This window comes from Trichomycterus rosablanca, chromosome 2 (assembly GCF_030014385.1).
Source record: "Trichomycterus rosablanca isolate fTriRos1 chromosome 2, fTriRos1.hap1, whole genome shotgun sequence".
Classification (NCBI taxonomy): domain Eukaryota; kingdom Metazoa; phylum Chordata; class Actinopteri; order Siluriformes; family Trichomycteridae; genus Trichomycterus; species Trichomycterus rosablanca.
Genome location: NC_085989.1, coordinates 59,104,706 through 59,119,956, shown reverse-complemented (window position 1 = coordinate 59,119,956; position 15,251 = coordinate 59,104,706). Strand labels below are relative to the sequence as shown.

The 15,251-nt window shown below is 32.5% G+C and overlaps 1 protein-coding gene across 1 annotated transcript in view; it reads left to right on the top strand.

The window, feature by feature from the left end:
* The window catches only part of LOC134302915 (zinc finger protein ZFP2-like), a 46,036-nt gene extending 33,413 nt beyond the window's left edge, over nucleotides 1-12,623 (top strand). The window contains exon 6 of the mRNA XM_062988169.1: nucleotides 11,378-12,623. Coding sequence (XP_062844239.1) covers nucleotides 11,378-12,529 — 1,152 coding nt within the window. The 3' untranslated portion in view covers nucleotides 12,530-12,623. The remainder of the gene's footprint in view (nucleotides 1-11,377) is intronic.
* Nucleotides 12,624-15,251: the final 2,628 nt, after the last annotated feature.

Here is a 15,251-nt window from a genome sequence, read left to right as displayed (position 1 = left end):
ACTTTAAACAGCTGCTTTACCTTTTTTAATGCTTCTAAATCGGGGGACCGTAGTACATGCTTTAGACGGGCAGTAAAATGTTTAGTGTAGAAGCTCGACCGAACTTTTTTGAAGTGCAGATGGCGTGACCGCAATGAATTACCCATCAACCATGGTCAGCACACTACACCACAAAAAAAGTCTGTTACAAAAGTATCTGTGTAGCACTTTTTCTACAGTGAAGCATCTTTACAGATTCCAGGACCAAATAACCCTAAAACTCTGTAATTATTACAAGGAAGAAACCTTTACAGGTACCAAACTCAACAGGTACTCTCGATGCTGCCTGGTGCCACAGTAGCTTCATTTCATAACAATAACATCAGCCAGTTAAAATAGTCTGACAGAATTTCCCTAAATTTACCTTTAATAATAAATAAAATACATTCATTTATTTATCTGTCTGTTAGATCTTTAATAATGCAGTCAGCAGAAGAGGAACACGTCACCCCTGTGAATCTACAACATGAAGGATTCCAGCAGAAACTAATAAAAAAGGAGGAAGATGATGATGATTTTTTCTGTAAGTAAATGTGGAGCATGATTCCACCAGACAGTCTGGTACAGTACAGTATGGTACAGTACAGTATGATACAGTACAGTGTGGTACAGTACAGTATGGTACAGTACAGTATGGTACAGTACAGTGAGGTACAGTACAGTATGGTACAGTACAGTGAGGTACAGTACAGTGTGTTACAGTACAGTGTGGTACAGTACAGTATGGTACAGTATGGTACAGTACAGTGAGGTACAGTACAGTGAGGTACAGTACAGTATGGTACAGTATGGTACAGTACAGTGAGGTACAGTACAGTATGATACAGTACAGTATGGTACAGTACAGTGTGGTACAGTACAGTATGGTACAGTACAGTATGGTACAGTGTGGTACAGTACAGTATGGTACAGTACAGTGAGGTACAGTACAGTATGGTACAGTACAGTGAGGTACAGTACAGTATGGTACAGTACAGTGTGGTACAGTACAGTGGGGTACAGTACAGTGTGGTACAGTACAGTGGGGTACAGTACAGTGTGGTACAGTACAGTATGGTACAAGACAGTGTGGTACAGTACAGTGTGGTACAGTATGGTACAGTACAGTGTGGTACAGTACAGTATGGTAGAGGTACAGTACAGTATGGTACAGTACAGTATGGTACAGTACAGTGTGGTACAGTACAGTATGATACAGTACAGTATGGTACAGTACAGTGTGGTACAGTACAGTATGGTACAGTACAGTGTGGTACAGTACAGTGGGGTACAGTACAGTGTGGTACAGTACAGTATGGTACAAGACAGTGTGGTACAGTACAGTGTGGTACAGTATGGTACAGTACAGTGTGGTACAGTACAGTATGGTAGAGGTACAGTACAGTATGGTACAGTACAGTATGGTACAGTACAGTGTGGTACAGTACAGTATGATACAGTACAGTATGGTACAGTACAGTGTGGTACAGTACAGTATGGTACAGTACAGTGAGGTACAGTACAGTATGGTACAGTACATTGTGGTACAGTACAGTATGATACAGTACAGTATGGTACAGTACAGTGTGGTACAGTACAGTATGGTACAGTACAGTGTGGTACAGTACAGTATGGTACAGTACAGTATGATACAGTACAGTATGGTACAGTACAGTGAGGTACAGTACAGTGAGGTACAGTACAGTATGGTACAGTACAGTGTGGTACAGTACAGTATGATACAGTACAGTATGGTACAGTACAGTGAGGTACAGTACAGTGAGGTACAGTACAGTATGGTACAGTACAGTGTGGTACAGTACAGTATGATACAGTACAGTATGGTACAGTACAGTATGGTACAGTACAGTGTGGTACAGTACAGTATGATACAGTACAGTGAGGTACAGTACAGTATGGTACAGTACAGTGAGGTACAGTACAGTGAGGTACAGTACAGTATGGTACAGTACAGTGTGGTACAGTACAGTATGGTACAGTACAGTGAGGTACAGTACAGTATGGTACAGTACAGTGTGGTACAGTACAGTGTGGTACAGTACAGTGTGGTACAGTACAGTATGGTACAGTACAGTATGGTACAGTACAGTGAGGTACAGTACAGTATGGTACAGTACAGTGAGGTACAGTACAGTATGGTACAGTACAGTGTGGTACAGTACAGTATGATACAGTACAGTGTGGTACAGTACAGTGAGGTACAGTACAGTATGGTACAGTACAGTATGGTACAGTACAGTATGATACAGTACAGTATGGTACAGTACAGTATGGTACAGTACAGTGTGGTACAGTACAGTATGATACAGTACAGTACAGTACAGTACAGTATGGTACAGTACAGTGTGGTACAGTACAGTATGGTACAGTACAGTATGGTACAGTACAGTATGATACAGTACAGTATGGTACAGTACAGTATGGTACAGTACAGTATGGTACAGTACAGTATGGTACAGTACAGTGTGGTACAGTACAGTATGGTACAGTACAGTATGGTACAGTACAGTATGGTACAGTACAGTGTGGTACAGTACAGTATGGTACAGTACAGTGTGGTTAGTATTGGAGTCACTAATAAGTAGAAATAATAAGAGAATGTGGATAGTGGGATTAGAACCTGTACTGTATCGTACTGTCCTGTGCTGCTACACTCCAGTCTGGGTTTAAGTTTTAATCTAACTAAGATTTATTTGTGATTGGAAAACCAAACTCACAACCTTCAGTTTCCTCCAGTTGTTGAGTTTCTTCTTCACATATTGATGAATTTCAGGTGAAGTAACTTTAATCCCTCCGGAACTCGTCCCTTTTGTGGAGCTGCTCTTCTCAGAGGACCAACAGTGTGGAGGTTTCCAGATGAAGCTTGTGAAGAAGGAAGAAGCTGAAGATAAAGATGAACTCAGTAAGATTTTTATATAACTTTTTTATAAATTAATTTCTCCTAATTTGGTCGTGTCTTAATTACTTGTAATATTTTTGTGATCTAGTGTTTAGATTGTAGATTTTAGTGCATAAGTGAGCAGATAAATTAAATGAGGAGACAGAAGATAAAGAATATTAAACAGATAATGCTGACTGTACAGTGTATAGATTAGTATATAATTACAGAGTAATGCAAGGTGAATAAAAGTGGCTGAATGATTGGGTAATGAATGAGAATAAATAAAGTTGAGTATATAAGCAGATATATTCAATATATACATGATTGTTTGTGCTGATGGTATATACAGGTGAGATGGTTCACTTGTGAATAGTACAGAGTTCCAGAGTGCAGTGATACTTTTAAAGTGGTGTGGAAGAGTTTAGCAGGGTTACAGTTACAGACTGATGCGCTGGTGCCTTGGTGGTGAGTGTGATTGGCTGCTCATCTGGAGGAAGATCTGTCTTGAAGGCAACCATGTTGTTACTCTGATCAAAGCAAGTGTAGAAGTTATTGAGCTCATTGGGGAGCGAGTCATCAGCATAGGGAGCTGCATTGTGTGGGTTAATGTCAGTGATTGTTTTTATCCCTTTGCCACATTGGGTTGGAGGAATTGAAGTGCTCCTCAATGTGCTGTTTATAACTGTGTTTAGCCCTGAAGATACCTTCCTTCAGACTGGCTCTGGCTGTGCTGTAGGCTGCTCGGTCTCCAGACCAGAAGGCAGTATTCCTCACTTTGAGCAGAAGAACCTCACTGTTCATCCAGGGCTTCTGGTTAGGATTTGTCCAGGACAGAGTTAGTGTAGGAGTCGATGCAGATAGTGTAATCTGTGGTGGCTTGGAGAGCAAACCGGCTCCAGTCTGTGTGTTGGAACTGGTCCTGGAGAGATGAGTCGGCACCTTCCACATAAAGGCAAACACCACCACAGAAGCTCTTCATCAGCTCTTCATCAGTTCCACCTCGCTGTGGTGTAGCCATGTTTCTGGAAAAATAATGACGCTGCAGTCCATGAGCCTCTTCTGTGTCAGGGTCCAGATTTTTAGTTTGTCACCACATATTGGCCAGGAAGATACTGGGTAGCGCTGGCTGGTGTGGATGCAAACCTCCACGTTTACCCGTGTTTTGTTTATGGTCTCGGCGCCGGGCTCTTCCCGTTGGGATGAGTTCTAACTTAAGTGCTTAATAAAGAAGTTGGTCGTTACTACCAACAATAACAACCTTATTTTTTTCTTCACAAAACAAAGAAATTTCAGGTGAAGGATCCATAATCCCTGTGGTCACCTCTGAGGAACATCTCACCCCAGAGGACCAACAGTGTGGAGTTTTACAGATGAAGCCTGTGAAGAAGGAAGAAGCTGAAGATGAACTCAGTAAGATATTTTAAACGTTTTTATAAAATAATTTCTCCTAATTTGGTCGTGTCTGAATTACTTGTAATATTTTTGTGATCTAGTGTTTAGATTGTAGATTTTAGTGCATAAGTGAGCAGGTGAGTGAAATGAGGAGACAGAAGATAAAGAATATTAAACAGATAATGCTGACTGTACAGTGTATAGTAGTACAGTGGAACCTCGGTATACGTCTGCTTTGGTATAAGTCCAACTTGGTATACGACCTTTGTTTGGAATACGACTCGCATGCTAGAACTTGTACGGGTCAAAATCAGTCACGACACCGCTCACTACTCTTGTTTATCTCTCGCGAGACAGAGCCACGAGCGTCATTACACCAGTTGCTACCATTCAGTAAACAATCCGCGCTATAACTCTATAGCTATAACGCGCTATATATAGTTTTCAGGTACTGTACTACAGGTACTGTAGTCCCGTTAACGGTGTTCCGTGTTGCTAGGCAAAATGAGGGCGAACATAACATTCGCAAACTATTACACTATTTCTTGGACGAAACACCCGCTTAATGATTAGGATTACTGTTTATAATAATCTGGACATTTCCATGTATAGTACATGAGTTACAATAGTGTTCAACCAAGTTTGTACTTTTACTTTTCAGTGGTGTATTAATATGGAATGATGTGAGGTGGTCACAGGTGCGCATATATCGGGGATTTTACAACGGCTTTAAACGCAGCTCAGCCAATCAGATTTTAGGACCGGAACTATCTGTTTTATAAATTATTTTATACAACTCCATGAACGTATAATACGGCAAAAACAATAGGATTTTTTTCATGGGAACGGATTAATCATTTTCCCTTTATTTCCTATTGGAAAATTTGTTTGGTATACGTCCTGTTTTGGTATAAGTCCAAGGTTCTGGAACGGATTAAGGACGTATACCGAGGTTCCACTGTATATAATTACAGAGTAATGCGAGGTGAATAAAAGTGGCTGAATGATTGGGTAATGAATGAGAATAAATAAAGTCGAGTATATAAGAGTCAGAGAGTCAGAGAGGTTTTAATTGTCATTTCAGCTACATACAAGTACATATTGAAACGAAACAGCGTTCCTCTAGGATCACGGTGTAACACGGTACAAAAAGTGCAAGACAATACAAAACAGTGCAAATACAACAATAATACAAAAAATCCTATAATAAATAACTACAAAAGATATTCCTAATTATCCCTAATCTAAACAAGTAATTAGAAGACAGGACTAAAGACAAGTGTTAGTTCATGATGGTGAATAGATGGTACAATGGTTCATGAGGTAGATGATAGATGAGGTATAAGCAGATATATTCAATATATACATGATTGTTTGTGCTGATGTTCCTGGAGAGATGAGTCTGCACCTTATATACAGATCTTAAATGCCCTTGTTGTTGGTCTCAGATGTTTGATGACTGGGGTGTACTTGTGGAGCAGGAACAAAGACTTGTGATCAGACTGACCCAGGTGGGGGAGGGGTGTCGCTTTGTAGGCATCAGCTACATTTGTGTAAACTTGGTCCAAAATTTTTAGTCCCCTTCTGATGAAAGTTTGGAAGTCCAGATCTTAAACTGCAGTGATTAAAATGGATGTTTATTAATAAATGAAATGAAGTTGAGCAGATAAAAGATGAAATATCTCAGGTTCATCCTGTCTGACATCAAATAAAAGTTAAAGTCAATGTAAGAAACTCTGTGTTTTTATTATTATTTATATTTTCCGTCATGTCCAAACTTTTTGTGATTTGGGGTTGTATTATTATTATTATTATTATTATTATTGTTATTATTATTATTATTATTGTTATTATTATTATTAAATCTGCTGAAACCCTGTTTGAACAAAGGTTTATAGATCATCTTTTTTGACAGATAGTATAGAAGTACGTGTCTGTTAGTTCTAACTTAAGTGCTTAATAAAGAAGTTGCTCGTTACTACCAACAATAACAAACTTATTTTTTATCTTCACAAAACAAAGAAATTTCAGATAAAAGCTCTTCAATCCCTGTGGAACTCGTCACCTCTGAGGAACATCTCACCCCAGGGGACCAACAGTGTGGAGGTTTCCAGATGAAGCCTGTGAAGAAGGAAGAAGCTGAAGATGAAGATGAACTCAGTAAGATATTTGTATTGAATAGAATCAGAGGCACCTGGGATGAAGCATCATACAGTGAAAGCTTGTATTGTGCTCATGCAGATCAGTGTGAGCAGGAAATGATGAATGCAGGATGAATCACGTTACAGGACTTTAGCATCGGATCTCAGTTTAACATTTACTAACAATCTTTATTATTTATAATGTTATAAATGTATTTTATTATTTATAATGTTATAAATGTATTTTATTATTTATAATGTTATAAATGTATTTTATTATTTATAATGTTATAAATGTAGTTTATTATTTATAATGTTATAAATGTAGTTTATTATTTATAATGTTATAAATGTATTTTATTAATTATAATGTTATAAATGTATTTTATTATTTATAATGTTATAAATGTAGTTTATTATTTATAATGTTATAAATGTATTTTATTATTTATAATGTTATAAATGTAGTTTATTATTTATAATGTTATAAATGTAGTTTATTATTTATAATGTTATAAATGTATTTTATTATTTATAATGTTATAAATGTAGTTTATTATTTATAATGTTATAAATGTATTTTATTATTTATAATGTTATAAATGTAGTTTATTATTTATAATGTTATAAATGTATTTTATTATTTATAATGTTATAAATGTATTTTATTAATTATAATGTTATAAATGTATTTTATTATTTATAATGTTATAAATGTATTTTATTATTTATAATGTTATAAATGTAGTTTATTATTTATAATGTTATAAATGTATTTTATTATTTATAATGTTATAAATGTAGTTTATTATTTATAATGTTATAAATGTATTTTATTAATTATAATGTTATAAATGTATTTTATTATTTATAATGTTATAAATGTAATTTATTATTTATAATGTTATAAATGTATTTTATTAATTATAATGTTATAAATGTATTTTATTATTTATAATGTTATAAATGTAGTTTATTATTCATAACGTTATAAATGTGTTTTATTATTTATAATGTTATAAATGTATTTTATTATTTATAATGTTATAAATGTATTTTATTATTTATAATGTTATAAATGTAATTTATTATTTATAATGTTATAAATGTATTTTATTATTTATAATGTTATAAATGTATTTTATTATTTATAATGTTATAAATGTAATTTATTATTTATAATGTTATAAATGTAGTTTATTATTTATAATGTTATAAATGTATTTTATTATTTATAATGTTATAAATGTAATTTATTATTTATAATGTTATAAATGTAATTTATTATTTATAATGTTATAAATGTATTTTATTATTTATAATGTTATAAATGTATTTTATTATTTATAATGTTATAAATGTAATTTATTATTTATAATGTTATAAATGTAGTTTATTATTTATAATGTTATAAATGTATTTTATTATTTATAATGTTATAAATGTAGTTTATTATTTATAATGTTATAAATGTATTTTATTAATTATAATGTTATAAATGTATTTTATTATTTATAATGTTATAAATGTAATTTATTATTTATAATGTTATAAATGTGTTTTATTATTTATAATGTTATAAATGTATTTTATTATTTATAATGTTATAAATGTATTTTTTTATTTATAATGTTATAAATGTATTTTATTATTTATAATGTTATAAATGTAGTTTATTATTTATAATGTTATAAATGTATTTTATTATTTATAATGTTATAAATGTAGTTTATTATTTATAATGTTATAAATGTATTTTATTATTTATAATGTTATAAATGTAGTTTATTATTTATAATGTTATAAATGTATTTTATTATTTATAATGTTATAAATGTAGTTTATTATTTATAATGTTATAAATGTATTTTATTATTTATAATGTTATAAATGTATTTTATTAATTATAATGTTATAAATGTATTTTATTATTTATAATGTTATAAATGTAGTTTATTATTTATAATGTTATAAATGTATTTTATTATTTATAATGTTATAAATGTAGTTTATTATTTATAATGTTATAAATGTATTTTATTATTTATAATGTTATAAATGTATTTTATTATTTATAATGTTATAAATGTATTTTATTATTTATAATGTTATAAATGTATTTTATTAATTATAATGTTATAAATGTATTTTATTATTTATAATGTTATAAATGTAGTTTATTATTTATAATGTTATAAATGTATTTTATTATTTATAATGTTATAAATGTAGTTTATTATTTATAATGTTATAAATGTAGTTTATTATTTATAATGTTATAAATGTAGTTTATTATTTATAATGTTATAAACATATTTTATTATTTATAATGTTATAAATGTATTTTATTATTTATAATGTTATAAATGTATTTTATTATTTATAATGTTATAAATGTATTTTATTATTTATAATGTTATATATGTATTTTATTATTTATAATGTTATAAACATATTTTATTATTTATAATGTTATAAATGTATTTTATTATTTATAATGTTATAAATGTATTTTATTATTTATAATGTTATAAATGTATTTTATTATTTATAATGTTATATATGTATTTTATTATTTATAATGTTATAAATGTATTTTATTATTTATAATGTTATAAATGTATTTTATTATTTATAATGTTATAAATGTATTTTATTATTTATAATGTTATATATGTATTTTATTATTTATAATGTTATAAACATATTTTATTATTTATAATGTTATAAATGTATTTTATTATTTATAATGTTATAAATGTATTTTATTATTTATAATGTTATAAATGTATTTTATTATTTATAATGTTATAAATGTATTTTATTATTTATAATGTTATAAATGTATTTTATTATTTATAATGTTATATATGTATTTTATTATTTATAATGTTATAAACATATTTTATTATTTATAATGTTATATATGTATTTTATTATTTATAATGTTATAAATGTGTTTTATTATTTATAATGTTATAAATGTATTTTATTATTTATAATGTTATAAATGTATTTTATTATTTATAATGTTATAAATGTATTTTATTATTTATAATGTTATAAATGTAGTTTATTATTTATAATGTTATAAATGTATTTTATTATTTATAATGTTATAAATGTATTTTATTATTTATAATGTTATAAATGTATTTTATTATTTATAATGTTATAAATGTATTTTATTATTTATGTTATAAATGTAGTTTATTATTTATAATGTTATAAATGTATTTTATTATATATAATGTTATAAATGTAGTTTATTATTTATAATGTTATAAATGTAGTTTATTATTTATAATGTTATAAATGTATTTATTATTTATAATGTTATAAATGTAGTTTATTATTTATAATGTTATAAATGTATTTTATTATTTATAATGTTATAAATGTATTTTATTATTTATAATGTTATAAACGTATTTTATTATTTATAATGTTATAAATGTATTTTATTATTTATAATGTTATAAATGTATTTTATTATTTATAATGTTATAAATGTATTTTATTATTCATAATGTTATAAATGTATTTATTATTTATAATGTTATAAATGTATTTTATTATTTATAATGTTATAAATGTATTTATTATTTATAATGTTATAAATGTATTTTATTATTTATAATGTTATAAATGTATTTGATTATTTTCTACTTCAGAACTGAACAAGGATTTCTCCTGCTCCTCGTGTCCACGTTCCTCTACAACCCAAAATCACCTCCACAATCACATCAAGAGCTGCAACCATGATAAATATGATGATGCGCTGGTGAAGATTAAGACTGAACATGAGGATCTGACGCCCACCAGAAGCTCCAGTAATCAGCAAACGTCCTCTGGTACTGTCAGCATTAACACCTCTCTCAGTCCCACACAGGAAGAAGGAAACGTCTGCTCACACTGTGGGAAGAGCTTTAAGTACCAGAGTAAACTCAAAATACACCAGCGCATTCACACTGGAGAGAAACTGTATCAGTGCTCTCAGTGTGGAAAGAGCTTTAGTACCCGGGGTGCTCTTAAGATACACCAGCGCATTCACACTGGAGAGAAACCATATCAGTGCTCACAGTGTGGGAAACGTTTTAATCAACAGAGTGCTCTCAACAAACACCATCGCATTCACACTGGAGAGAATTTATATCAGTGCTCACAGTGTGATAAGAGTTTTAGTCAACAGAGTGATCTCAAGGAACATCAGCGCATTCACACTAGAGTGAAACTACATCAGTGTTCACAGTGTGGAAAGAGCTTTATTTCCCAGAGTAAACTCAACCGACACCAGCGCATTCACACTGGAGAGAAACCGTATCAGTGCTCACAGTGTGAAAAGAGTTTTAATCAACAGAGTGCTCTCAACAAACACTATCGCATTCACACTGGAGAGAATTTGTATCAGTGCTCACAGTGTGGGAACAGCTTTAGTCAACAGAGTGAGCTCAAGGAACACCAGTGCATTCACATCAAAGTGAAACCACATCAGTGCTCACAGTGCGGGAAGAGCTTTATTTCCTTGAGTAAACTCAAAAGACACCAGCGCGTTCACACTGGAGAGAGACCGTATCAGTGCTCACAGTGTGGGAAGAGGTTTAAGCAACAGAGTTCTCTCAAAAAACACCAGCGCATTCACACTCGTGAGAATTTGTATCAGTGCTCACAGTGTGATAAGAGTTTTAGTCAACAGAGTGATCACAAGGAACACCAGCACATTCACACTAAAGTGAAACTACATCGGTGTTCACAGTGCGGGAAGAGCTTTATTTCCCCGAGTAAACTCAAAGTACACCAGCGCATTCACACTGGAGAGAAACCATATCAGTGCTTACAGTGTGGGAACAGTTTTAATCAACAGAGTGCTTTCAAAAGACACCAGCGCATTCACACTGAAGAGAATTTGTATCAGTGCTCACAGTGTGATAAGAGTTTTAGTCAACAGAGAGATCTCAAGGAACACCAGCGCATTCACACTGGAGTGAAACTACATCTGTGCTCACAGTGTGGGAAGAGCTTCATGGTCCAGAGTGATCTCAAGAGACACCAGCGCATTCACACCGGAAAGAAACCATGTCAGTGCTCACAATGTGGGAAGAGTTTTAGGTACCAGAGTGATCTCAAAATACACCAGCGCATTCACACTGGAGAGAAACCATATCAGTGCTCAGAGTGTGATAAGAGTTTTAACACATTGAGTGCCCTCAAAAGACACCAGCACATTCACACTGGAGTGAAACTATATCAGTGCTCACAGTGTGGGAAGAGTTTTATTTGTCAGAGTAGTCTGAAAAAACACCAGCGCATTCACACTGGAGAGAAACCATATCAGTGCTCACAGTGTGGGAAGAGTTTTAATTGTCAGAGTAATCTAAAAATTCACCAGCGCATTCACACTGGAGAGAAACCATATCAGTGCTCACAGTGTGAGAAGAGTTTTAATTGTCAGAGTTATTTGAAAATGCACCAGCGCATTCACACTGGAGAGAAATCATATCAGTGCTCACAGTGTGGGAAGAGTTTCTATAATCAGTGTCATCTTGAAAGACACCAGCGCATTCACACTGGAGAGAAACCGTATCAGTGCTCACAGTGTGAGAAGAGTTTTAATTATCAGAGTGATTTGAAAAAACACCAGCGCATTCACACTGGAGAGAGACCATATCAGTGCTCACAGTGTGGGAAGGGTTTTTATAGTCAGAGTCATCTGAAATTACACCAGCGCATTCACACTGGAGAGAAACCGTATCAGTGCTCACAGTGTGGGAAGGGTTTTATTTTTCAGAGTGATTTGAAAAAACACCTGCGCATTCACACTGGAGAGAGACCGTATCAGTGCTCACAGTGTGGAAAGAGTTTTAATCAACAGAGTGCTCTGAAAAAACACCAGCGCATTCACACTGGAGAGAGACCGTATCAGTGCTCACAGTGTGGAAAGAGTTTTAATCAACAGAGTGCTCTGAAAAAACACCAGCGCATTCACACTGGAGAGAGACCGTATCAGTGCTCACAGTGTGTGAAGAGTTTTTATAGTCAGAGTCATCTCAAAGTACACCAGCGCATTCACACTTGAGTTAAACCGTATCAGTGCTCACAGTGCTAACCCTAGTTTTGACAAACACAAAGGAAACTGATCTGATTGTAGACGTGAACTCTAAATATCAGTAACATAATAACAGAACTAAATCTAAATACTGATATATAGATTAAACAGCTGTAATACACAGAAATCAGTACATATGTGATTTAAGCATGCAGTACAAATGTTCTTTAGACTTGTGTACAGGATATTGGTATAACATCATTCCTAACACTATATCTCCAGTTAAACACAGTATTAAAATAGAAATGATAGATAAATGATAGACTTATGGGGACAGTCTGTCTGAGGATTTTATTTATACACATTACAACATGCTGGATTGTCTTTGCTAGAGTTTACTTAGCTTAGTTCTTTTCTATGTTGGACAGATCATGGTCCCAGATTCAGGTCACTGGAATTCCAGATAAGTGTGTGTATGTTTGGTTTGAAGGGAGTAAATCATCTTTGGTCTTTGAAAGTCCAGGTTTGGGATTCCACAGTGAAGGATGTTTGATTTGTATGTACAGAGAGGGAAAGTAGATTGGGGGTTTGTTCCTTCTTGTACCAGTCTCTGGTGTCCCTGTTGTGTTTTCTACACTTAACACACAAACAAATGAACAACTATGCAGTACATTACACAAATACGGTTTTTTTAATTATTATTTCTTCGTTAACAGACTCAGTCAACACATTTTCATAAACTGTAACACTCCGCGATCTTAAAAGGAAAACATAGTGCCGCATTACTGCAAATAAAATAGTTCCTTGGAACATAACAGTCCCTTACCCCCAGAGAGGCTGTAAAAGAAGTTAAAATCACTTGGGATGAAAGATCAGAGTCGATGCTTTATCCAGACAACTGTGGAATTTTCTGCCCTCCAGTAAACTGAACCTTAATACTTTAAAACTTTGCTAACATGCTAAAAGTTGAAAGTTGAACAATTCCATGTAAAACACCTTAGTGTGAAACAGTGAACGTCTCAATATTTAGTGATGCATCAATCCAAACCCATAATGTGCAACATGACATTAATGTCAAAGATGTAAAACATTATCAAACAGTGTAAACCCAAACAATCATGTTCTTTTAGTGCAGTGAAGGTCAGGAACGCGTTACTCTAATCTGACCGCATTTTTCAGTAAGGAGTAATCTAACGCGTTACTATTTCCAATCCAGTAATCAGATTAAAGTTACTTATCCAAGTTACTGTGCGTTACTATTTTTGTCATTTTCCTTAGTAAAAAGATATACTTTTGCTTTCTTCTTGCATCTTGGGGAGTGACATCTGGCCTATGCGACAGTTAAGTCACGGGCTGCGTCCGGAATCGGTTACTTACAGAGTGTGCACTAGATTGGAGGAAGTGTGCACTACTCGGCCAACGCCGAGTGATGACGTGGGGACGTGATGACGTAATATCACCATGGTTACAGACTCATTACAAATCCCACTCGCCAAAATGTAGGATATTTATCGTCTTTTTGTTATTTATTTGTCTTTAAAAATGTTATTTTATTTATCTTACTTACACTTGTGAACAGAGGACTCCGTCTTTCTTGTTTCTTATTCCGCTTCAATCGCAGCTCCAGTTGCATTATGGGATACATTAGCGGACCGCATTATATAACTAATAAAGTAACTTGTAATCTAACTTAGTTACTTTTTAAAGGAGTAATCAGTAATCAGTAATCAGATTACTTTTTCAAGGTAACTATGCCATCACTGTTTTAGTGTAGGGTGTTATTATTATTATTTCCTTGATTATTGGTTAGTCTCCAGTTTGAGGTGGCAGGATGATGAAGAGCTGATCTGTGAGGTTCTTCTTGTTTTTCTCCTTTTGCTATGTGTTACATGGATTAGTATTGTTATGGTCATTTATGTGTTATTTATGTATTTTGCTTGTTATTGCTTGTTTGTTAATAAAATATCTACATCTTGAACCTTAATCCTCAGCCTCATTATTGATTCCTGAAAGCTTCTGTCCTCTTTTCAGATAAATAAAAACATGTTTAGCATTGATCGCTAACTGAAATTCTGTGTTCAGATGTATTGAGAATATTAACATTTACCTCAGTTCTGTTGGTACATTGGTTAGAAATTATTCCATATTGCTAATATAACAATGACACCAACTCCATCCTCAAAAAGGCCCAGCAAAGGATCTACTTTCTGCGTCAACTGAGGAAACACGGTCTGCCACAGGAGCTGATGAAACAGTTCTACACCGCAGTCATTGAATCTGTCCATCACAGTGTGGTTCGGTTCAGCTACAAAACAGGACAAATGCAGACTGCAAAGAGTGGTGGATAGAGCGGCAAAAATCATCGGTGCTTTTTACACCCTGGAAATAACATTTTTAACCTTCTACCCTCATCAAACTTATTAATAACCAAAACTGAACTGGTGTTTACTGTTGTTTACATGCCACACTGCACTTTATACATGCTGTATAATACAGTAACTGCATCTTATCTTACTTTACTGTTTATCTTGTGCTAATTTTATATTTTTTACATATGCAAATTCTGCCGAGCATGTAAATTTGTACATTATCTACATATAGTTTTGTTTTGTATATTGTAGAGAGCTAACAACAGCCGGAAACAAATTCCGTGTGTGTGTAAAAATACTTGGCGAATAAATCTGATTCTGATGTTCCAATACAGTCTGTAAACACTGTAATGCACAAGAAATAATCAAACCCAAATGAACAG